This window comes from Arachis stenosperma, chromosome 8 (genome assembly GCF_014773155.1).
Source record: "Arachis stenosperma cultivar V10309 chromosome 8, arast.V10309.gnm1.PFL2, whole genome shotgun sequence".
In the NCBI taxonomy this organism is placed as follows: Eukaryota; Viridiplantae; Streptophyta; class Magnoliopsida; order Fabales; family Fabaceae; genus Arachis; species Arachis stenosperma.
This window is the reverse complement of record NC_080384.1, coordinates 48,512,732-48,538,496: the sequence shown is the minus strand read 5'-3', so window position 1 is coordinate 48,538,496 and position 25,765 is coordinate 48,512,732. Positions and strand designations below refer to the sequence as shown.

Sequence of the window (25,765 nt, the reverse complement as noted above, 5' to 3'; positions counted from 1 at the left end):
AATATTTTAGGTATAAAATGTTATTAAAATTTTAGTGGCCGTCTCCAAAAATTTCAGTACCATGTATCCTCACTTTTTAAAAATACTAAAATATTAAAATTTTAGTACCAATCTCTAAACCAACAAATATGATACTAAATCTCAGTTTTTCCGTTTTCATTCTAGTACCTCAAAATAAATATTACCTAAAGAAATAAAAATATGTATGCTAGCATATTAAATTTTTATACTCTTATCCTATATATAGAAGAGGGTTTTTTTCATACAAAATAATAGTATGATATCTACTTATAATATAATAGCTTTATTTTTTGGTTGACAAATAATATATATATATATTATATATATATATATATATATATATATATATATATATATATATATATTAGAGAGAGAGTTGAGGTATGAGTATAAAAAAAGAGTAATCTCTAGTACAAGTGTTTTGTGCTTACAAGCTTTACAAGTTTGAAGAGAATAAAATCCTCTAAACGCGCTGCTTATGTTATGTGCCTCTTTAACAGACTTTTAAATCAATTCAAATCAATTGATGCGTGAATATATAACTTTCATTTTTCAAAAGATTTCGTTTCCTTTTTCAAGTTTCTTGCCAAATTTGTTCGATCTCCTTCATGCGTTCTTTCTTTGCCTTCGATCTCCTTCTATTTTTTTCGATTTTCATGGTTTCTGGAATCAAACTTTGAAATTGTTTTGAAAATAATAGAACTTCAGAAATACACCCAAACGATTACAGAAATACACTCAAATGATTACAGAAATACACTCAAAGGATTACAGAAATATACCCAAACAGTTACAGAAATAAACCAAACAATTACAAAAATACAACCAAAGGATTTAAGAAATACACCCAATATCAGGGGGAAGAGAGTATATTTCTTCTTGAAATCTTTTAATGTTTTGCTGGTTAAGGATGAGGCACATGACAGAGACAATCTAGAAAAAAAACCTAGAAGAACAGTAAAACAGTACCTTGAATAATAATTTTTGTTTTTTTGGTATTTTTATGGAGATTTGTATCTTTTCTTCTTGATTTCTTCTACTCTTCGCAGAATCGTAGTTTGTTTCCAATGTCGCTTGAATTTTGACGGTTTGCGTTTTGATTGAGGAAGAAGAGGAAGAGTGCGGCATAATGAACGTATTGTAAGGTGCGTATGTTGGACGCTCAATTTAAAGAAGTGGTGCGCGTATTTTTTTCTTGGACTTTGACCAACTTGTGTAGCTTATAAGTTAAAAATACTTGTATATATAGCAGGCCTCATAAAAAAATGAGTTCACATAATTTTTCTAATTTTAATTTGGAATCTATATATGGAACCTTAAATAATTAAAAGAAGTCCTAATGTCTTATTATTATATGGTAATTATATATTAACTAATTAAGTTAAAGATGGCTTGGTGAAAGAAAAGATGCATGCAATTGATTTGTTTCTAAATTTATACTTATTTTCTAAAGGTTAATTGACATTGATCACCCTTGACATTAAATAATAAGAATTTTTTCTTCATTAAAATTAGCTATTAAAAATTAATTATTAATAAAAAATATATATTAAAAATAAATTAAATAATAAATATATTTATACAAAAATATATAATAATTGATTTTAGTATACTGTATATACAAGATAGACCCAGGTTAGCAAGAGGGGAGACTTACCCCCAATAGACGATGAAAAAAAGTTTATAGTTATATATGAGTGAATATATTTTATCTTATTACTATTGTCTTTATCTCCACATTAAATTATAAATATTTTTTTTTGAGAATTATGTTAAAAACATTAATTTGCTAAATTTAATATGCAGTAATATATATTTTGTTAAATTTAATTTAGTATAAAACTAAAAATAAAAAATAATAAATAGTGATAATATTTTTTTAATTAGTTAATTACTTAATTATTAAACTAAAATTTAATTTTTTAAATATAAGTGAAATTTTTACTATTTTTTTCAAAAATTAGTTGAGATAATAAAAAATATTTTTTATTTATTAAATAATAAAAATATAAAAAACTAAATTTTAATTACCCAACATTAATTAATTTTTCTTTGTTAATTGTAAAAATTCTCATTTTTTAGAGGATTGAAGATTATTATTTAAAATATTAGATAAATAAAATAATTTTTAAAAAATTGGTTGGTTTTGACTGAAATTAGTTTAAAAAAAAGCTAACTTCCTAATTGAATTCTAATTAATATTCTTTATTTGAACTCTTATACATAATTATTCTAAATATAAGTAAAATTATTAGTTTTTTTAATGCGTATACGTAATTTTAATTTCGAATTATAAACATTTTTGTATCTTTCAAATTATAAATATATCATATTCAACAAAATTTATTTTAGCATATTTTTACTCATTACAAAAAATTTCTGGATCCGTTGCTACGTATACATAGCATTTTTTTATTTACATTTTCATGAGAATAATTATTCCTTACCATCCACAAGTGGTGTTCATGCTTGTACTCTTTATGGTAAAAATGCTTTACAATTTTGTATTATGTGTGAGTTAGTTGGATACATGCAATTGTAATAAAGACAAGACCTACGAAAAACCCTTTATTTGCTCATGAAAGCAAAACAAAAACATCTTTAATCATGAAGATTTGTAATGTCAGTTGGGTCCCAATAATAAATTAAAACACCATCAATCAACACTAAAATCCAACCCCTTTATTTGGTTTTAGGAAAAATCTCTTATATATACTGTGGTAGTCAAGGATTTAGCAAAAACAAGAGAACTTTTTTGTTATCCAATTCAATGCACGAAAAAAATGAGTTACACTTTCAAAAGCTTTGATTCCCTTTCTTTTTTCAACCCACAAGCTTGCATGTTTAAAGGTTTCCTTTTCCTTCCTTTCAAATAAAATATATGGTTTTAACTTTGATTTATTTTTACAGGTCAAACCATATCACTATATCCAACTCCAATATTATATATTTGTAATTGAGATGTATTTTGTTGCTTTATCACTTAAAACAATCATATAACCAAAAATGTTAAGTGCATATTAAATATTAGTTATTATATATTTGTCTATAAATATATATTATTTAATTTATTTTCTATGTGTATCTTGTATTTTAATATATAATTTATATAAATAATTAATTTAATAATTAATTTTTAGTGTATATATAATATGGTTGAAATATATGATAGTCTACAATACAAATACATTTTTCAAAATATGTTGCATTTACTTTTTTTTTAATTAAATTTTTCCTCCTTGAATTTGCCTAGTTTTATTTGTGGGGAATCTCCCAACCCTCTCATTTGATTGTATAGTTTTGTATTGTTTGGACTTTGGACATTTTCTACTCCAAATAATAAATAAATAAGAAGAGAAAGAAAGATTCATGATAAAGGAGTGGATTTTGCCATTTTTTTTTACCAAGTAGTGACATGGAAGTTTTTTTAGCCATTGCCTAAAATGATTATCGACTTTAAGAATGCGAATTAAAATATATAGATTTTTATAAATGATCAAATAAATTTTTTAAAATTTACTTTTGTAAATTTCTATTTATATTCTTAACCGAAACTTCTTTTTAGATAGTGTTAATTTTGATTGCTAAATGCCAACGTAGCATTCTAACATAATTAAAATGGTATTTTAAATTAGTTGATTCGACTCCATTTAATATATAAGATGGAAAAATATTGATCCTTCTATTGTTAGTTCATTTATTAGTAAAACCATAACGATGTATGGAGAGAATTTTAGGCTAACAACTAAGCCTTTTCAATAAATTTTCAAAATGAAGAGATTTAGTCATTGTTGTTGATGGTAATTGGTAAATATCATGAGTAACACTGAAAATTAAATCCCCTTTTTCTCCTCGTTTAAGTTCCTTTTTTTTTTTTAATTTTATAGAATTCTCACAATGATATAAAAAACATTTAAAATAAGAAAGTCTTTTTGTTGGGTTAACTAAAATAAGACATTTGTTTTGGTTAATAAAATAAGAAAGTTTCTTTTTGTTTTTTTTTTTTTTGTTATTAAAATAAGAAAGTTGTTATCTATATTAATATTATTGGGTCGAAATTTGACGTGGTCCAATTAATTTTGGGCTGGGTTTGGAATATCCATTGGTCTCATAAAGTAGAACCCATACTCATCAAAAAAAACGTACTGCTAAAAAATGTATCACTATATTATCATCCCACCAAAAAGAGGAACCTGATTAAAACCCAAAGATTATGTCAATAAAACTACTGTCTTCATTAGTATCTTATCCAAAAAAAAAAGTTTCATCAGTATCTTATCCAAAAAAAAGTCTTCATCAGTCAACTATTGAAAAAAAAAATTGGCCTCAAAAGAAAAAAAAATTTCTTGAATTGGTACTAAAAATACTTTAAATAAAAAACTTTAGTTCCAAACAAATATTTATCTAAAATTCTTTGAAAATTATTCTTATCAAACATATTAGTCTTCTGTAATTTTAAAAGCGACTAATTTATCTTATAATAATATTTTTTAACCTAGTTGTCTTATAATAGAATTTATTTATTAAGAATTTATTTGTCCTAACACGTATAATTTGTTGAAAACAATGAGGGATCAATTTTTCTGATAGAAATAATTATTGAAAATTTTTATTTAGGGAATAAAAATTTATTAGAAGCAAAACATCTAATTTAAATTCTTGAAGATCAATTTGGATATTTATTTAAAAAAAAGATTTTCTATATCAATTTGTGATTCATCAATTTGCTTTTTGTGTATTGTTTTTTTTCCCTTTCTTTTTCCTTAATAAATAATGATATTTCTATTCTTATGAAATTTTGTATAGAATTAAGAATTTAGTAAAAAAATTTAAAAGTCTTTGGGAAAAAAAGTAATATAATACTAAAAAAATTTCTTTAATGTTTTTCATAAATTAAAAACAAAATCCCAGTTTTTGAATGGTGCAATAAATAGTTTTGAAAACTTGTGTAGATTACAAGTAAAAGAGGCACAACTTAAAAAAATGTTTATTTTTTTAATTTTTGGGTGCAATAATAAGATTCATTCATGATATTGGTTAACACAATAATTTTCATGCATGACACGTACACTACTCTGAGCTCAGAGCTTTCCCTCTTCTTCAAAAATGGATTCCTCTGATGAACCTTCATCACCACCACTACTTTCTGTACCATTTCTCTTCCTTTCTTGAAGTTCTTTCATTGCTACTTACTATTATGATCTTTCAAGATTGATGATATGGTAGTTAACTAATAATGACAGATGAAATGTGTCACAATTTTTGTCACCTTTTGTTGCTAATATTTTTTTATGCATGTTTCTTCCTTTTTCATCCCAGGATTCTTCCAATAATCTCAACAATAATAATGAAATAATGGATCGTCCCTCTGATGATCTAGAATCTTCCAAGAACAAGAACAATAATAATAATTTTGTATGATTCAATTCAATTTCTCTATTATTATTGTTATTCATATGTTGTATTCTGTTCTTGAAGTTCTTTATCATCACTAATTATAATTCTTTATTACCTAATATAACTTATTGCATTGTATATCTTCATCATAATGTTGAATAATTAACTAACTAGTGAATTATGTGACATGCATTTATTAATTAATTTATTTAATTTCATCCCAGGGATCCTTCAATCCCAGCATCAGCAATGAAGTAGAAAATTCATCTCCATCAAAGCATCATCATGAGCATGATCATGATCTTAATGATGATGATTACTTTCTTGGTGAATCGTACACACCAGAGCTTGTTCTGTCACCAGAAACCCAATCAATCTTATTAAGGTGAATCATTTTCACAACATTATTAGTAACAACACCATTCCTTTTATTATTATTATTATTTTTCTTTTGTCTAGTGTTGCTGTTTTAATTTCTTGACACAAAATTTGTGTGTATTATTATTGTTTCTAAAAAAGTGGCCTACGTATTGGAGACGATGGTGATCTTCTTGAAGATCTTTGTGAAAACAACTTCGAATTTAATGTGGAATCATCACAAGAATGGATAGATAGCAATTTGTTTGCAGATGAGATTCTAGGAATCGAACCTTCCCTTGATCATTATTATTCACCCTACCCCACGGTAACAATAATTAACCCTACCATACATTCTTGCTGTTCATTTTTATTTATTAGAAAAATGTGCATATATGGTATAAAATATATGTTAAATTATAAAAAAAAATCAGCCACCAAATTAGTTATTCGTATAGAATATATGTTAAAACATAAAATACGCATTGAAAATAAGTTAAACTATATGTGTATTTATATGCAAATATATAGTAGCTGATTTGGTGACCGATTTGTATTGTGCATATAATATTTTTGTTATTTGTGTAACAATATAATAATATTAATAATGTAGGGTAATGAAGAGGACATTGACCTTATGGAAACAGTGCAATCTAATGATGAAGTGAATAATAGCGACCTTGTAATAATTGATGCACCAATTCAGGAAGAGGAAGCACCAAACTTCAAGTTGAAGCCTTTTGGTCTGCATTTGAATAGCCTCATAAAATCTACAAAAAGGGTTCATCCTGAGACACATGAAAATGTTGTAGTTGGGAGTAGTAGTAGTAATAATAAAATAAAAAGCATTTTGATCTCACAAGGTAGCAATGGAAAATCAGTAGTAAGAGTTGTTGTTGATGAGACTCAGAGCCATCAAGACACCACTTCCAATGATTGTGTTCTCATTTCTCATGATCGTAACAAGTTAGTGTTCCTCTTCTTGTTTCAACATATGTTTCATTCTCTGTTTTCATTTTTTTCAGTGTTTTATATATTTGTAAATTGCTGTTTTTGTTTTGAGAACAGGAGAATAATCCAAGAGAGTAGTGAGAGTAACAATGGTTGTACATGTAAGAAGAGTGCATGCTTGCTCCTGTGAGTATACTATACTAGTAATGCTTGCTATAATGCATGGACACTTATACAAGACACATTAATACGTAATAATATTTAGGTGTGTCAAAGTTTATCCGAACAAGAATTTTTTTATTTTTTATTAAAATCCAGTTTAACACAGAAAATACATGTGTTGAATGAGAGCCGATGAGTGTCATATCAGAAAAATATCCATACTTTCATATTTTGCTACTTTCTTTAAATTCAATTTTCATGCAGTTTTACGTACATCCAATTACATAAGTTATTTTAGTAAAAATAATTATTTTTTATATATTAACTGCATAAATAATTATCTAAAAGAATTTATATAATTGAATAAATATGTGAAATGTATCAAAATTAAATTCTATTTAAATGTTAAACCGTATCTTGTTTCATTAACATTAATGTTTGTTTGTTTCATTATTAATTATTGCAGATACTGTGAATGTTTTGCTGCTAAAGGTTATTGTGCAGAGTGTTGTACTTGTGAAGGATGCTTAAACAGACAAGAACATGAAGATAAAGTTAATGATGCTAGGGACAAAATCAAATCTCGTAATCCATTTGCATTTTCTCCTGAGATGGTTCCACAACCCACTCACATTCCATCGGTATAACTTAACACCCTTGCTCTTCACCATATATGCATTTTATTTGAAAGCTTACAAAAGGGTATAAATGACTTTTCACATATATCCACAAAAAAATAATTACTAGTGTTGCAATAAATGTAGGCTAGTAACCAAGAAGAAGAAGATGAAGCAGCCAAAGATACATCAAGAGAATCGAAACCAAGTAAATTCTTCACTTATTTGCCACGTGTCGGTTTAGTAGAATCAAACACCATCAGCACTAATTCTACAAAACATGATGCTGATGATGACAACATTTCTAAAGAGAAACTTAACCAAACTGGTGGAGGATACAAAAAGCAGTCAGTATTCTTTTTCCTTACAACTTTATAAGTTTAATTATTCTATAAGTTTAGTGTAATTGTTATTAATTAACATTAATCTGTTTGAAACAGTGCATCAAACACAAGTGATGGTAAAAGAGGATGTACATGTAAGAAGAATAAATGTGTGAACCTGTAAGTAAAGTACATATTTTTCCAAATGTAACACATGTAATTTACATTATTAATTGAATTCTTTTATGACATGGTTTGCTATGCAGTTATTGTGAATGTTTTCGTGCTGAAATCTACTGTTCTGAGGCTTGTGCTTGCGAAGGGTGCTTAAATAGAGAAGAACATTTACACAAAATTAATGAAGCTAAGGAATATATCAAAAGGCGTTATCCATTAGCATTTGCTCCAAGGATTGTTCAAACTCATCTTTCCTCCCCCAATAATACGGTATAAAACTTTCTTTATCAAATGATTAAAAATAAACAATTTTTAAATATTTAATATTTATCTTAAAAAATAAATTCCATAAATTTGACACCAAGTTCATTATTTGATGTATGGTGTGTAGGATAATGAAAATGTTAAGACAGCATCATCATCAGCAGCAGCAAGGCACAAAAGAGGTTGCAGATGCATAAAGTCAAATTGTATGCAGAAGTATTGTGTATGTTTTGAGGTAATTTTATTTTTATGGAGCATATGCATATGATATATATATTCTTTGTATATTATATTACTTAAATGAAAACATAAATGTTATTTGAATAATCTATATTTTATATCCAAATTATATAAAATTATGTGATTCATTGGTATCTTTTATTTTCTTCTCATTCTTTTCTCTCCAATAAAACACTCTCTCTTTTATTTTAGGTATTTAATTTCACAATAGATTAAAATTCAATTATTCTTAATTTTTTATAGCAATGTGTTAACCAATCTCCTTCATCTGGTCCACTACAGTTGTCTTTATTTTTTATTTTCTATTTTTTTAAAAAAATTTTACATTTCAACTTCAAAAAAGGTTGAGGTTGGATGCTCCAGTCTTTGTGAATGCAAGGAATGCAAAAATCCATATGGCAAGAACAAAGGTAAATTGTGATTTGATTCATGTGTTCTTTTTATTAGAAATTTGAAAAATTAATATACATAACCTGAAGAAAACATAATTTGTGTTTAATTTTTTTATTATATAGAAACAACCAACGCCATCAAAAAAAATTTAAAAAGATTGAATCTTTGTTGTGAATTGTGGTGTGGTAGTTGAATAATAGATTAATAAGACCAACTTTAATTCATTCAAATATTAAGAACAATGGTACCTAGCTAATTCTATTAATAAAAAAGTCTTTATCATAATTAAAAAGTAAGACTCTAGGATTTAAGCATATTGGGCCGTCTAATGGGGATTGTATTAAAGTATTCTTTCAATTATTATTATTAATTAGAATTTAAAACGCATAAAGAAATTTTGAAATTTCATTTTTGGATTTCAGATTCAGGTCATTAGCAAGATGCAGAAATGGATGGCAATGAAGAGCAAATAGTCCCACCTCCATCTACATGATTAAAAATTTATGAATAGCAGTAGTCTAATATTAGTTTTTAAATTGCATTTAAGAATGAAAATGTATACATGTAGGTATAGTGAACAAACTTGAAAATAAATTCCATATAAATAACAATTTATAGTCTCCCTGAAAAAAATTGCTTTAATTTGCAAATAGTTGGTCAAACCTGGTATGGGTTAATTTTCAAGAAAAGAAAAAGGAAGGTAGCTAAGGAGAATAAAAAAATAATCAAAATTTTACTTTATTTAGTACAGGAATACAGAAAACAACTTATGTATATTATCCATCCTAAAATGAAATAAACAAAATTTACTTGGTGTATAGGAAATTATCCATATACCCCCCAACCAAAGCATAATTTCCCAAAACCCCAAATCTAGAAACATAGTAGTAATCCAATCCTATAAGACAAATATAGAAACTTTGTTTATTTAGTACATGAGAGAGATGAAGCAGCTATACCAAATTACCAATATACCCCCAAAACACCACTATCTATTCTATAGTGCCTCTTCCATTACCCTAAAAAAGCATTGTTCTCTAGTTGAACCTAAACCCCTCAAGTCCCAAATTTGCAGTTAACCAGCTACAAACTTCATCAGTCTCTTCAGGAACTGTATAGTGACCCAACCTGCACACCAAACAAACACCATATTATTATTCCAGTAATGCTAGGTAACCAACTTTATATGATAGCCTTTTACAGAATAAATCTAGACTCAAAATCATAAAACATTGACCTTATATCCTAAATTATAAACCTAAACCTTAAATATGATAGCCTTTTACAGAATAAAGCTATTACCCATTATAGCTCCTAAATATAAGATTCCGGAATCCGGCCGCACTTAAGGCCCCTGCGGATTTCTCTCCGAGTTCATATGCAACCACATCGTCCCCTGCGAAAAAGAATACGATATAGTTTTAGTGATATCATCAGGTATGAAAGTCAACCCTTTTTTAGACAAAACTTGATGAATACGTAATCAAATAATGAACACTTGTTTTAGATGTTCAACCAAAATGAAAATGTTAAAATGGTTGATTTAAAAAATTCAGTCAAATTCAGTCCAAAAGAAGTTCAACCAAACTAGTATCTCAACTTTCATATACATCAATTTAAATGAACAAAATAATTAACACTTTTATATCCTAAATTAGTAGAAAGGGAAAAAAAAAAGTAACAATAGCAGGTATGAATACCTCTGCCATGGCAGAGAAACAAGGGCAACGACGCTGCACGCCTTATGCCATCGCGTGATCCTTCAATCCGATTTCTCAAGGCACTGTGTCAGTTAAAGAGGGGAAAAAAAACTTCAGAACAGTTCATATCAGCATAAAGAAAAGGAAATTATGAGTGGCATAGAAACCAAACCTTGAGCAAGGAAGCCAGCCACTTAATGAAACAATTGCACTTAAGTTGATAGGGTAAATGTTTCCGTTCGCGTAGCGCCCCGAAACATGGCAGACAGCTGAATGAAGTGCAGTTGCAGCACCCATACTGAAGCCCCCGATACCGAGTTTGACTGTACATTCAGCCAGCAGTAGCATTTTTAAGTAAAATTACAAGCAACTTGGATTTGTTAACATTTAACAACAGTCCCATGTTTAGAATTCTAAATGTAGCATTTGACTTTGCTCTAAACAATTTCTTGTAGACTCTGGTAGCATAAAATTAAAGATGCATAAGCAAAGACACATTAATTATTATGATTACTTTCATAATCTCAAAATCTTGTTGATAATTTCACTGAATAGTCCTCTAATACCAGCAAACCATCTTCTTTCATTCTTCATTACCATGAGTGCAATTCATAAATCTAGCCATAAGGGTGTTTAACTATTTCATATATTGAGTTAACCAGTGAACCATATAATCAAGTGAAAACGTTATGGCAGTTGCAATATCGGTATAAATTGTGATCTTGGAAAACCTACTATTTGGAGGCTCGGTCGACAGAAGGTTGGCAACATGTGCAGCAGAAGCATCTAATCCCTCCAAATCATCTGCAGCATTTTCCGAAATCTCCCCAACATCGAACCCTGGTAGAGATTCCTCAACAAATTAGACCATTCTCGACAGTTACAACATCGAACATACAGTATGCATGCAAGGAATTTTATTAATGTCAACAATGAAGTGTAGAAAGCAAATCTTGCAGCCAAAACAAAATGGAAAAACCATAAAGGAACAAATGATGTTTTCAAGTGAATTATGTTGAATTTTTTTAGCACCAAATCTTACAAGCACTGTAAGGAAATCCACCGAACAGGGCTAGAGGTCGCGTAGGAGCAGTCGGGCAAATCCATTTAATCTGCAGCATAAGTTTCAAAAGAATAAATGGCCTCTACTTATCAAACAAACATGTTTTCCAAATATATTACATTAATGATGTACTTATGTTTATTCTTACATTTGGAAGAGGAAGAGTTTCAAATATTTGGGACCAGCTGCAAAACAACACAAATTCCAAATTACTAATTCGAAGAAATTTTCAAACTTTTCAACTATGCATAGAAACAAGATAAAGTACAAAATAAATAAATAACAGTAATAGAACAAGCTGCAGGCTACATGTTCTGCAAGTAAAAAAAAAAAAATGACACTTGAAACTATGATAAAGTTTCCTTCAAGTTACACATTAAAATTATATTAACCTCCTACCTAATTTTGGGACCGCGTATTAATAAAATGGCGATTAGAATTTCTATGCCTAACTATGTTTTGGAAACAACATAGATGGTGAAGTAGTGGTCCCATTCTCTAATATTTCTAATCTCAGAGTCAAGGTTTCCTTTACTGAAAACTTTCATCAAGAAGAAGAATACTTGTTTTCTTTTAGAAAAGATTTTTAATAATAACTTTTTGTTGGACAGAGCCTTTTGTAAAAAGAGCAAATGGAACTTATTTAATAACCAAACTTCTCACATCAGAATAGGACAAGATTTTGACATTCCCTTAGAGATGTTAAATTTAATTAGAAGAAAACAAACACAGCATTCTTATTGAAGGCATATTCTCTAGCACAAGGCAGAGGGTATCCACTAGAGTTTCCACTGAAAAAGTGTCACCAAACTTATTCAAATGATTAAAATTCCAAACACCATTAACTCCAAACTGTTGAGCCATGCACATTGACAAGGACAGTCATTTGCACATGTCTTAGGACAAAAAATACAGAGACACTGAGATAGTAGAGACAGAAACATTTTGCCTGTCTCTTTCTCCAAGAGGTTTCGATACTCTAATGTTTCCGTATTTTTTGTCCTGAGAAAAACTCTTCCACAAAATCCATGTCATTGATGATGTAATCGATATTTGAAAGCCAAGTAAGGAAAGAGCATACATCACTAAAACTGTAGTAATTGCATAAGGTTAAGATATTGAAAGTAGCGAAAAACAAACCTCGAGCCATTATCACCGAGGCCATGTAGCCAAACTATAGTTGCTTGGTGCCTCCCTTTAGGCCTAACTACATGAGTCCTTCCGAACTCGAAATTCCTTCTACCAGCTCCATTTCCACCACCTAAAAACAAAAGACATTTTAGTTTTCGAAATTCTTTTACATGGTCGTCCAATTAAATTCATTCTTTTGGATGATTCATTTCACTAATGCAGCACTAAATGTTCATACATATTAAATCCTTAAAGAAAATGTCAGAAGCAAATAAATGTAGTGAAATTAGGGCAATGGAAAAGACAAAAAAAAAAACTAACCAGAACTCATTGAGGTGCTGTTGTAGCTCATATTCTCTATAATCTCAAAAATGCTAATGTCACTGCCACAAAATGCTTAAGATGATGAACTTCTGTAATGAATGTAGATCACAAACATAAGCAATCCCTATTTATACCCAAATGGGAGGGTGACAATAAAGCAAAATAATAATAATAATGATAATATCAATGAATCTGCATCAAAGGCTATGAAGCTGAACCCTCCTAGAAATTGACAGAAAGTGAAAGGCACCTAATAAAAGGAGATACAAAACTAGATAAGAATAAAAATAAAATAAAATAAAAGTCTCAACTCTTTATGAGCTAGAATCCACAGCAAAAAATGAAAAACTATGTAGCCAAATGTAATGCACAAAGAGAATAACATTGGAGAATCAATGCCCGTGGAAATTGAAGTAAAGCAACATCAACTATAACAACAAGAAGAATATTTGGCAGCTAAAAAAACCATTTTTTTTTCTTTTTTTTAATGCCCATTTGCCAATCTTCCATAAATGGTGTGCTATATATACCGTTAAAGCAAAATGAAGTTGAAAATTTGAACTTTTCACTTGTGGAAAATGAAGTGTCCTTCATAATCTATGGTATGAACTTGCCTAGATATTTTTTTTTCTTTTTATATAAAGAAAAAAATAATAAAATAAGAGAAAAAGAAAATATGAATGAATGAACATAAGAAGGGAGAGTAAAGTTTTGTTCTTTGCACCAACCTTAAACACTTCAAGCTGGTGGGAAAGGGAAACAAACCCAAAAAAGCATAAGGGTTTTTTTTTTTTTTCTTTTCTCTTTCACTTCACCTCATCACTTTGATTTTTTTTGTCTTGGTTTGGTTTCGTTCCCACAGCTTTGTGTCTGCACTTTTTACTTTGTCTCTTCACACTTCACACTTCACACTTAACACTTAACACTTCATAGTTCATAGTACTCACAACACAACACAACACAACACAAAACCGCAGCATCAGCATCAATCTCTTGTTTCATTACAAATTTTATTTACTATAATGCCCTTTGTTTACACATGAGACATGAAATTACTAACAGGGTAACGGATTTTTTTTTATAATAAATAAAATATATCGATTATTTATTTATATATTTTAAAAAAATATTTGTATTTTTTTATTACTTATTTCATTTGCAATGGCAATATTTATATTCAAAATCATATGACTATGTTTACAATAGGATTTGAACCAATTTAAAAAGTAAAATTATATCATTTATTATGATTTAGATTATTTTAATTTGATTTTATTTTTTAATTTAATTCAATTTTATTTAAAACATTGTAATTTATATGTATCAATTTAAATTTATTTTATAATCAAATTATTATAATTTAGATCAAATTTATTTATTTGAATTTGAAAAAATAAAAAAATTACAAAATTTTTTATTTAAAATTCGGATAGAATTTAATTTAGATTATGATGTTTTTTAAATTTAAAATTTAAATGAAATATAATTCAATTTTTAAAAATAACAATTTAAAATTTTCAAATTTAATTAGATTTGTCAAAGTTCTATCACTGCTGTGTAGATACTTTAACAAATTAAATAAATTATAATCTTTTCAGAATTTATTTATTTTGTAACTCTAAGTAATTCCTTTTGCATTTTTTAGACTTTTATTAAGAAAATATGTATAAAAATGTTAAAATAGAGTTACAATTATAATAAAACTTCATAACTAAAATCTAATTTAATCAAATTTATATTTATAATCAAATAGATTTACAGTTATAAAAAGAATAAATAGTATATATACATATAGCACATGTTTTTGTATCCACATAAATATTTTTTGTATATATAAAACATCCTCTGTAAAAGATTTTTTTATATTTTGTGATTAATATTAATAAAATTTGGAAAAATTTTAATACTATAAATTTTCATAAAATAACTATATCTATTCATGCAATTTTCTATTAAAATTTTATCAATTGAAAAAACACTACTCACCAATATGCTATCATATCAAAGTACACTAATAAAATTCATTTACTCTTTTTCCGCGTCCTTTTTTTTCCTTTAGAAGAAAGTTCATTTACTTTTGTATGTTTCAGAAATCGAGAACACCGGTGGGTTATCTCTTTTCCCATTAATTTAAGAAAATCAAAAAGAAGAAGAAAGGAAAAAAGAAGAAGTTGGTTTCACACCACACCATGCGTCAAGCGTTTGCGTTTTTATTTTTACTATTTTTAGTTTTTTTTTACTAGTGTCCGGTGTCTATTTACAGAAATTAATTTAATAATGGAGTAAAAGTGGTGTGATTCAAATATATAGGTGTATGGTGTGTTATACATAGATGTAGACTTACAAGTTTATAGATCTGTAAAATACAATACACATCTAGTAAAGAAGGAAAAAAATAAACTGATTGTTACAAAATAGTAATCTGCCTTTTGCAGAGAGGTGTTGTTAATTTTATAATTAGATTTTTTAGTATAAAATATATTAGAATTGTTGTATATTTTTTTATAAATTAAAATTATTCACAATTAAAAATTTAATTAATTTTTTTTTTTTACAAAGATAGAATATAATATTATTGATTGTAAGAATTAAGCAACAAATAGGAGATGTTCCAACTTTGGACAATACAATAAAAACAAAACAAAACAAAATAGGACATTCTCACATTACGTACTTTAAAATAATCGAGACTAAGAATTCAATAGTTGCTTCATTAATATAGTGTTCTTGCAGCAAATTTCTCTTCCATCTTATCTCTGCTATGGAGAAAATTTCAAAAGGAGAGAAGCTCTTGTCTACGAAAATCTTCATATTACACACTTTCTAGATTTGTCAAAGGATGAAAGTTGCATTTGCTATTTTTTTGTTTTCTCCCTCTTCTCCTATCATCCTTCCACTCACATGCACCCACCATTTTTAGAATATATCGTCATCTCCTGCTATTTATGATGGTTGGATCCTTGCCAAACATCATACTTGTCTTGATTGAGAGCATGAAGCCAAGCAATGGGTCACCGATTTAGAAGAATTTGGGTATCTAGGGCATTGTAGCGAAGCTGTTGGAAATTGGCAGTTTAAATTCCATTACACTGGAAGACCATTGTGAAGAGCACGCCAGAGAAAATTTTTATCTTTGGGAGGGCATTGGATCTTCCAGAGAGCTCTCCACATTTGTTTCTATTAACAAATTTCTGGTAGTGATTTCGGTGGATCGTGGAACATTCTGTTAACAAATTTTTTAACTTTTTAGCACTTTGTCCAATAGCGAGTGAGGTCAAGAGATGATTCTCTAGCCTTGTTTTCCTAGCATAGCTAGGTTAAAGGTTTTTAAATCCTTGAAATTTAATCCCCTGAGTTTGAGGTCTACAGATTATATCCCAACCAATTTAGTATTGTATTCTTTCATTCTCCTTTTGTCCCTACCAGAATCTCATTATCATACGTTGTATGTCCTCTATAAGAATCCCAAGCAGCTTGAAACACCCCAACGTATATATCGGAATGGCAATGGCTATGACTTTAATCAATGTTTCTCTACCGCTAGCTGATAAGGGAGATTTTTTTTAATGCTGTAATTTCTTCGCCACCCGATCCTTAATATAATTGAAGGTTGCCTTTTTCGATCTCTGTATCACTGAAGGCAGACCCAAGTACTTATCTTGGTTCCCAACATGGAAAATGTTGAGAATATCAGATAAAGTATCTCGGGTTTCTGGAATAGTATTTTTACTGAAAAATAAGGATCACTTTTATAGATTAACCACTTGTCCACTCACTTCATCACTATAAGATTATAGAATTTGGGCTATGTTAGCACATACTTGGGGTGTTGCCTTACTGAATATAATTGAGTTATCTGCAAAAATTATATGAGTAATGTAAGGACATTTGTAGTTCAAACGTATTCCAGTGATCTCATTCTTCTGTTCTCCTCTGTAGAGCAGATGGGAGAGTCCCTATGCACAAAATAAAAATAGATAGGGAGAAAGGGGATCGTCTTGTCACAATCCCCTACATGGCTTAAAGTAACCATAAGGTTGTCCTTTCACAGCAACAGAGTAGGAAACAGTCGTTACACATTTCTTCATCTACTCCACCCACCTTCTACAAAAAACCCAATTTTTTAATAATAGCCCAAACGAATTTTCATTCAACCCGGTCATAAGCTTTGCTCATATCTACTTTCAACGCTAGTTCTTCATCCCCAAACCTCTTATTCTTCAAGAAGTGCATAAATTTGTGAGCAATCAATACATTATCACTAATAAGTCGGCCCTTTATAAACACATTTTGATTATCACTAATGATTCTGTTCATAGTATGTTGTAATCTATGCACCAGAATTTTAGAGATAATTTTATAAAAAATAGTACTAAGACTAATAGGCCTCACCTGGTTCATCTTGCTAATGTTGGGGACTTTAGAAATTAAACATATGTGCGTATGATTGAAGGCTCTGAGCATCTTTTCTCCCTCAAAGAAGCTATGAACAGCATTGAGAACATCCCTTTTAATAGTGTTCCAGAAAAACTGATAGAATTTTATAGTGAATTCGTCCTCTTCAGGTGTCGAGAGAGGATTAATAGAAAAAATTGCATCTTTGATTTCTTGATCCGAGACTGGTCTAGTTAGAATTTGATTGGTATTGTTATCTACCCTTCTATTCAACCCCTCTAGCTCCTCAGTCGGTTCTTTTGGGTTAGAAGTAGTAAATAGGTTTTAAAAATATTGCTACGCAATACTAGCTATTTGTTCTGCATTAGTACCAACCTCACCCAAATCACTTTTCAGCCTGTGCAATTTATTTTTGCTGCTCTGCATACGAAATTTGGCATGAAAGAACTTTGTATTCTTATCACCCTAATGAAACCATTGCACCCTGGCCTTTCCTTTCCAAAATCTTTTTTCCCTCTCATATTCATCTTCTAGTTTCTCCTCTAAGATCCAAATCATAGTGGTGTCAGACTCCGCACCTTTATCCTTCTCTACATTCAGCTTTGAGGTTAATTAAGCAATGTTTTTTTTGAGTTAGTAGACGAATTTTTCTGCCATGCAACCAAATTGTGTTTACATTGTTTAAGCTTGCTGAACAATATAAACATCGGAGAACCTTCAACCTCCATATGCTATGAATTTACCACCACATGACTAGCTTCTTTGCTGTGACACTATCTTTCCTGAAATCTGAACCTCCTCTTTGTTTTAAATCCTGCTCTATTCGAAGAAATCAGAAGCGGTCTATGATTAAATCCTGTGTCATCTAAGTGCACAACTGAGCTATTTGGGTAATTTTGTTTTCACTGAATGGAGGCCAAATATCTATCCAATCTCTCTCTAATAAGGTTAACTTCTACCTGTTTATTACTCCAAGTGAACATACTACCTTCATATCCAAGATCAATCAGGCTGCCTCCATTAATAAAGTCTTGAAAAGCTTGAATAGAAGATATAGATTTTATTCTTCCTCCTTTTTTTCACTAAAGGCTGAGATAGCATTAAAATCACCAATAATCAAAATATTTTCTCCAGCTATTTCTAGTATATTTAAGATCTGATTATATTGAACGTTTCGTTGGGCCTCCTTTTTATGCAAATGTACTCCAAAAATCTCCAAACTTCGGTTCTGCACATTGTCTCTCCATGTGAAATGAATAAAAAAATTAATATGCTGAATAATATTAATATCTTCATCGTCCTTCTATATTAATACTAGCCCTCTCGCTATTCCTCTTAGTTCAACACAATAAAATCTCTAAGAACCAACTTTTCTACCTTATTTTTCCACAAACAAAGAAGTATTTTTGGTCTCGTATAAGAATACCACTTCGTGAGAATGGGTCCTACATAACCCTTTGATGTTATGAACTGTCAAGAATTTTTTCAAACACCGGGAGTTTCACTTCATCATCTTCATGGACCTTGGGGTGCCGCTTTTGGGATGGCACCCTAAAACTCTTCAGAATAAAATTCAGTAGATGAAATAGAGTCTTATTCCTTAAAATACTCATCTTGCTGTTCCGAATTTCGCTTAACACCAACAATCTTACTCCCTACCTTTGTCACTTCCATATTTCTCGCCAAATGTTTGATTTTTGGTTGTTTACTACTTCTTTTAATACTTCTCTCTGTGCTGCCTATGTGAAACACCCTTACTTCTTCTCTCTGAATCAAACCCTTCATACCTCCTGAAACTGGTTCTGATATAGTGTATGGAATAATGTTTTGGTTTTTCAACGGATTTGAATTATGATACTGAGCTGATGGTTTTAAAATGTTAGTTTGGTTTAGGTGTATTTGAGAATTTGATGGATTATGAATATAGTTGGGGTAATGGTCATTGAATGATAGGTTAGAAAGGGTTTTTAGAAGGCTTACTGGTGTAGGTTTATTGTGAGGTTGAGAGAAGCTTGTTTCCTTTCCACGTGAATTTAGGTGTGAATTGTAAGAACCCGATTTTTGGTAAACAGACTTTTCTGATTTTTTTAAATTTATTTTGCAAAATCTCGAACCACGGTCCGATAAGAAATAGTAAGGCTGACCCAACGGTAATAAAAAAATGAAAATTAAAGAAAAAGAAAAAATAAAAAATAAAATAGAAAAATGTCATTAATAAGGTCAAAATTGACTTTATGAGGGTAATTAATCTCCTAAGCCAAGTTTGACTAGTAAATAATAAATATTAGCTTACTATTGGTTTATTTTTCTCACTGGAGACTTTTTGAGTTGGGAATTCACTTTTAGTGACAGTTTTGTGTGCGTCGAGAAAAACTCTAGTAACCGAAAACCTCATAATCAATGGTCAAAATAATTTCTACCCAACTAAATATGTCTCAAGATTTATATTAGTCATCCATTCATGATTTAATCCTTTAATAATAAATATTAGCCATTAATTATTTTACCACACGGTAAAATTTACTCCGAACTGAATTTCTGACTAATATTCTGCAAACGACCCCTAGAGACTCAAAATCTTCTTACTTGACACCTAAGTAACTTGTCTCTCCTTCTCAGTCTCTGGGCCAAGACTAGCTCTGCCTTTCACCTCTCTCTGCTCTGTTTTTAACCTTAAGTAACTAACTACGGTTAACTCTGGATAAGCTCGACACGCAAGCGTTGACCAGGCTTTCTCGTTTTCACGCCCCTTATTCATTGAAGCCCATCCTTTGGCTACAAAAATTTCACCCACTTTTACCACCATAAATTCAGTAAGACTTTGATTTTTTATTTAAGGAAGCATTGGCCACAAAATTCACAAAATGCTTTACACATTTTTACACTCTTTTGACCGAATTCTTGAGAGGGAAAGACAGAAAATTCTTGCACTTGTTCTATGTGCTCCAGTCCCTATTACAACTCTTCTTTCATTGTTCTTCATGTGTTCTTCAAGGACTCAAACCATACAAGCACAAACTGTTGCCTGTTTTCGCTAATCCTTGTGTTTATACCGAAATTTCGGCTAGGTAAATCCATGTTCTTTCTCCTTTTCTTTTCTATTTTTAAAACAGTAGATATGATGAATTCCTACTCTCTTTTATATATAGATAACTCCTCTTGATGTACCCATGGATCACGCCTAAGGAGTTAGAGAGATTCGAGCTCAAAGCGGTTGAATTTCGACATTTTTGCGACACTTTAGGCCAAAAACGAAACTCACCACCACCACATGTGTTTCTGACATTGTGTGTATGTTTTCTAGTGTGTGAAAGATTTACTAAATGAATTACATAAGAAGTAAGAGTTAGGATTAGTTAGAATATGTTTGTGCTTGTTTTCGGTGTTTATATGAGCCACTTTTTGGTAATTTTGTGCTTGATTCTTAATTTTGAAAATTTAGTGATGCTTCTCTTATTTTGGACTGTTATTTGAGTGATATATGAAGTTATTTACCTCTGGAAATTATATGAAACCACTGAAATTATTTGGAGCACTTGAGGTTTAAGTTTTAAGCTTTAAAAGTCACTAAAAGTGGATAAAAATAAAAACTGCACCCCTGAAAATTCAGCCATTAAATGATCATGAAAGGCACATGTATAAGGGTTAAAAAGAGGTTAGAAAACTGATTTTAATCCTATGAAACAAAGGTGTAAAAGTAAAAAGGGTGTTATGGTCATTTTTGGATAAAAAGAGGGTTAAAAATGTACTTTAATTGAAAGATAAGTAAAATTATGAACTTAGAGTCATCAAATATAAATTAGTAATTATATAAATTAATTGGGTCAAAAATATAATTACAATAAAGTTTCGGGCCTAAATAAAAGTTTTAGTAAAGGTTAGAAGTAAAACGATAAAAAGCGGTAACTAGAATAAGTAAGTAAATTAATAAAGGGTAAAATAATCTTTTAGGTTCCTAAGGGTAGAATTGGTATTAATTAAAGTTATTATAGATAATTTGGTCATAAAAAAATATTATGATTAAACCGGTAACATTTTGATGTTAAATCAGGTTAAACAGTAAAATTAGAGTACTTAGGGGGCATATTAGTAAATTTAGATATAAAGTCAAATTATAGAAAATTATTAATTAACTTAATGGAAGGTAAAAAGGTCTTTTAGTAAAAATATGAAAGGAGAATGATAAAGTAATAACACTAGTGGTGAAAGCGTCACTAAAAGCCTAAAGAAAACGGTAAAAGAGAAGTCACGTACAAAATGGAAAAGTTGAAAATATATAAAAGTACTAAAGTAAAATAGTAAATGTGACAAAGGTTGAGATTTAAAGAGCAGAGACTAGGCACAAGTTTTATTTAAAAAGAAGGGGAGAGAGAAGTCCCTTAGAGATAAAGTTTATTGAGATGTGCCGCGAAAAAAGAATTGTAAACCCTAAGGTGCTAGAAGTTATCTAGAGGCGGGTATTACCCACTAACTGCTAAAACTATGTTTTCCCTTTGTGCGTATATTATGGTGTCAAGTTTTGCGACGATTGCCTGTTGTCACGGACTGGTGGTATGCTTAACCACATCGACATGTATGCATGGACGGACGCAATTGGGAAACCATATTTAGGACTCGGTAACGTCGGGTTGCGGGTAGTCAAACGACGCATGAGCTCATGGCCTGCATAGGACCAGGCATGCATCATACTTGGTTGCTGCATTATCTATGTTTGTGATTGCTTATTTGTGTCTGTGATTGTGTTTTATCCATGCTTCTTGTATTTTGTGCTCGTTTACTATTCTGCTATATACTTATAGTTGTCCTTGTTTGTGTGACTTACCGACCTAACTGTAGAAGCCTTAGACTTAGACTGCGGAACCCCTTAGATTTTTCTGTGTAGTACCCTGCTGGGAACCTTAGGTTCTCACCCCTTACTTCCCCGTTCTGTAGATGCAAACCAACGAGATCTTCTTTGAGTTTTCAACCTTGGGACTAGCGAGCAGCAGTAGCATTACCGGAGAGTCAGAGTGACTTCTTTTACTTTCACACAGCACTTCTGTGTTTCTTTAGCTACCAGGGATCAGTGATCAGCAGTAGTTATAATACTACTAGTAGTAGTAATAGTAGTAGTAGTCTTTGCCCTCGCTCAGTATAGAGTTTTAGAGGGCTAGGTGCTTTTGCAAATATCTATAAAAACAAGTTAGAACGGGTCCTAAACTAGGGTGACTCTTGTGAGTCGAAGCCTGTTAGTATAAATATGGAGTCCGTAAATATTTTCATGAATAAGCAACGACGTAATGCGGTGTGAATTATGATGTACTAAACGAGCCTTCGGGCATTTATGATTCGTTTTTATGTATTTTCTATGCTTCATGTAGATATTATCTATCTAATTATTACCTATTCTATTATATCTATATATCTGACACGCGGTCTCGATTAGCACTACAGGCTCATATGTATATATTTAATATAATGTCTGGAGTCTCTAGAAAAAGCCGTGTAGTAGCACCTGGCGGCTAGCATTGGTCATGACGTGCTAGAATTTGGGTCGTTACATGAATTCTCCTTTTGCTCTTCCAATCTCCACCCGATCTAGTCTGCTTTCAGCTCTTTACTCCACCTCTCTTTAATATCCTGCTGATTGTCAGACAATTCCAGGCACTCTCCGCAGTTTCTTGTTTCGTGCCCAATATAACTTGGGGTGAACGCAGATCAGATCGGATATGGCCAAAATTTCGATTCGATTCGCACTAAAATCATCGGATCTAATATCCGCAGTTTTTAAGCTTGGATCTAATTCGATCCGATCTGCACATTTGCGGATCAGATATTGGATATCGGATATATCCGCAAAACACAAAAAATATTATAAAAATCTTATTTTTATTAAAAAATATGAATAAAATTCATTTTTTCTATTCTTTTAAATATGTTTACTCTTAAAATAATATTAAACATACTTTTCTTAAATAATAAATTAAAATAATACAACATATATAATAATTATTAGTTGAAATAAAACATAAAAAGAATATTTACTTATTTATTTCTTTATTTTTGCGATATGCGGATACCTACGCAAAATTTGCAATCTGATCCGATAGTCTTGCAGATCGAATCTATATCCGCAATTTTCGAATTAGATTCGGGTAAATATCGCGGATATGCGGATCGAATCCGATCCATGAACATACCCCTAAATATAACCACAAAAACCACAAATGATCCCCAATTTTTCATACTTCAGCATAATTTCAAAAACTGCATTATCCGAATTAGCTACTTTTATTGATTGACGTAGTATTTTAGTCACATCCATATTAACCCTTATTTTCATAATATGGTCCTCCTTGCCTCTCATGGCAAATTTATTAGCCTCCTCCATTATCTCCTCCAACTTTTGACCAATCCTCTGAGCCGCTGTTATTGTTTTACAAAATTCAGATAATCCCCACATTTGGATTCATACTTTTGGATCCATACTAGAATTCGAGTAAAGTCTTTCTGGTTCACTTTCATACCTAGCCCATCTTCTAAGGTGAATCATATAATTCTTAAACGGCCATGGAGATCTCCTTTCCACCCTTATCACATATGCTTTCTTAGAAAAGAAAAATTAGAATATATTTTTTCCATACACTTTGACTCTAAATCCCTCATGTTGATTCCAGATCATTCCGAAACCTCCCTTCATTGTCCCTCCGCTAAGCTCTCTATTCGCCATTAACCTCCCTATTGAACTTTTAGAGCACATTTCGACTATTTTTCTCACATTCGTTCTCCACCTCCAATATTACAATCTCCTCCTCTTCTATTCCAAATAAATCTGGATTCTGTATAACTCTAATCTCAGGACTTAAGTAATGCCATAGGAAGGAGTTATGGAAGAGAATTATAATATTAAAGAAGGACAAAATCTTACTGTTCATTCATAATGTTTGGAAAAAATCTGAACTCTTAGTGATTAAGATCACAAAGAAAGAATAGAATTAAAAATTAGGATTCACAAAAACCTCTATCAGGGTCACAACAAATCTTAACACAACAAATCCAAGTAGATCTTTGATCGTATAAATTTTGGGAAAAATATTTGTTAATTTTAACGTTTTTATATGAAAAAGACCTAATTATAAAATTAAAAATAATTTAAAAATTTAATTAAAAAATATAGAGACTTAATTAAAATTTTGATAAAATTATAAAAAGCAACAAAATAATTAAATATTTAAAAAATTAAAACGCAATTTTGACCTACTACATACATCTACATCCAAAAAGTTTGTAATTATTAATTGGTGGCCGTATCTAGATATCTCAAGACTCAAATTGAGATTGTTATTAACAAACATTATTATGAAGTCAACTCATCTAAAAAATAATTAAAAAATTTACCACTAAATTATTTAATGAATGATACATTTATTAGTTTAATTGTGAATATATATATTTTACGGTCTCACACTCTCACTTTAGATTTACTCCTTAAATAATAGTAATAATAAATAAAATTAAATTTCTACATACTATTATGTGTAAAATATTTTATAAAAATATTATGTATATATAAAAAATTAGTTACTATATATTTATATATAAATATACTTTTTGTTTTAATATTTTTAATTGATATTTTATATTTTAATATTAATTTATACGAATGATTGAATTGATAACTAATTTTTTAATTATGGTTGTATAATTGATTTTTTTAACATGCATAACATATAATCATATACTGCTATATGTAAACAAAAATGTAGTTAAAATATAACTTGCACAACTGTTTTCATATTTATTGTGCTCTGCTTTTATGTATGTAAAGGAAAAAATTATGCTTCAAAAAAAAGTAAAGAGTATAAGGCTCTTTGAAAATTAAATTGCTATTATTAAAGATTAAAAAATAAGAGAAAAAAAAAGTAAAACACTCTCACTAAATTCTAAATTTTAAAATTAAATCCTAATTAAATTTTAATTTCTAAATCTTAAATTTTAACCATGTATATAAAAGATAATAAATGAAAAATAAATTTATTTAATTAACAAAAAATACATTATTTATTACTTAGTAAAAAATATTTAAGAATAAGCCGTGGTATTTTTATATATATATATATATATATATATATATATATATATATATATATATATTCTTTTCTTTTTTTTTAGCAATGATAATAAAATTAAAATTATTTAGCAAATAATGAAGATCAAGAACTAAATATCATATACAAAAGTACCATTTCAAATAGAATACATAAAAGATTA

The 25,765-nt window shown here is 29.6% G+C and overlaps 2 protein-coding genes across 4 annotated transcripts; one reads left to right on the top strand and one right to left on the bottom strand.

Moving 5' to 3' along the window:
* The first annotated feature begins 5,376 nt into the window (after positions 1-5,376).
* LOC130946104 (uncharacterized) lies at positions 5,377-9,375 on the top strand. Its single transcript, XM_057874784.1, has 11 exons — positions 5,377-5,436; positions 5,643-5,803; positions 5,938-6,103; positions 6,389-6,741; positions 6,844-6,912; positions 7,355-7,529; positions 7,653-7,852; positions 7,946-8,008; positions 8,095-8,275; positions 8,397-8,504; positions 9,325-9,375. The coding sequence occupies exons 1-11, from the start codon at positions 5,377-5,379 to the stop codon at positions 9,373-9,375; spliced, it is 1,587 nt and encodes a 528-aa protein (XP_057730767.1).
* Positions 9,376-9,624: 249 nt separating this feature from the next.
* LOC130945318 (acyl-protein thioesterase 1-like) lies at positions 9,625-13,985 on the bottom strand. Of its 3 annotated transcripts, none has more exons than XM_057874051.1 (10): positions 13,849-13,985; positions 13,118-13,209; positions 12,806-12,926; positions 11,814-11,850; positions 11,645-11,714; positions 11,338-11,442; positions 10,775-10,925; positions 10,603-10,685; positions 10,205-10,298; positions 9,625-10,030 (listed from the first exon to the last, which is right to left on the bottom strand). In XM_057874051.1, exons 2-10 carry the CDS (start codon positions 13,146-13,148, stop codon positions 9,940-9,942), a joined length of 783 nt encoding a protein of 260 aa, XP_057730034.1. In that variant the 5' UTR covers positions 13,149-13,209; positions 13,849-13,985; the 3' UTR covers positions 9,625-9,939. The 3 variants fall into 3 exon arrangements, with proteins under 3 accessions (XP_057730034.1, XP_057730035.1, XP_057730033.1); XM_057874052.1 differs by lacking the exon at positions 13,849-13,985 and adding an exon at positions 13,651-13,672; XM_057874050.1 differs by lacking the exon at positions 13,849-13,985 and adding an exon at positions 13,432-13,606.
* Between the last annotated feature and the right edge of the window lie 11,780 nt (positions 13,986-25,765).

Coding starts and splice junctions, on each gene's coding strand:
- LOC130946104 (XM_057874784.1), top strand. CDS start 5,377: ATGGATCGTCCCTCTGATGATCTAGAATCTTCCAAGAACAAGAACAAT. Junction 5,804..5,937: donor ACCCAATCAATCTTATTAAG/GTGAATCATTTT, acceptor TTTCTAAAAAAG/TGGCCTACGTATTGGAGACG. Junction 6,913..7,354: donor AAGAGTGCATGCTTGCTCCT/GTGAGTATACTA, acceptor TAATTATTGCAG/ATACTGTGAATGTTTTGCTG.
- LOC130945318 (XM_057874051.1), bottom strand. CDS start 13,148: ATGAGCTACAACAGCACCTCAATGAGTTCTG. Junction 12,927..13,117: donor CAGCACCTCAATGAGTTCTG/GTTAGTTTTTTT, acceptor TTTTGTTTTTAG/GTGGTGGAAATGGAGCTGGT. Junction 10,031..10,204: donor ATATTTAGGAGCTATAATGG/GTAATAGCTTTA, acceptor TTTGGTGTGCAG/GTTGGGTCACTATACAGTTC.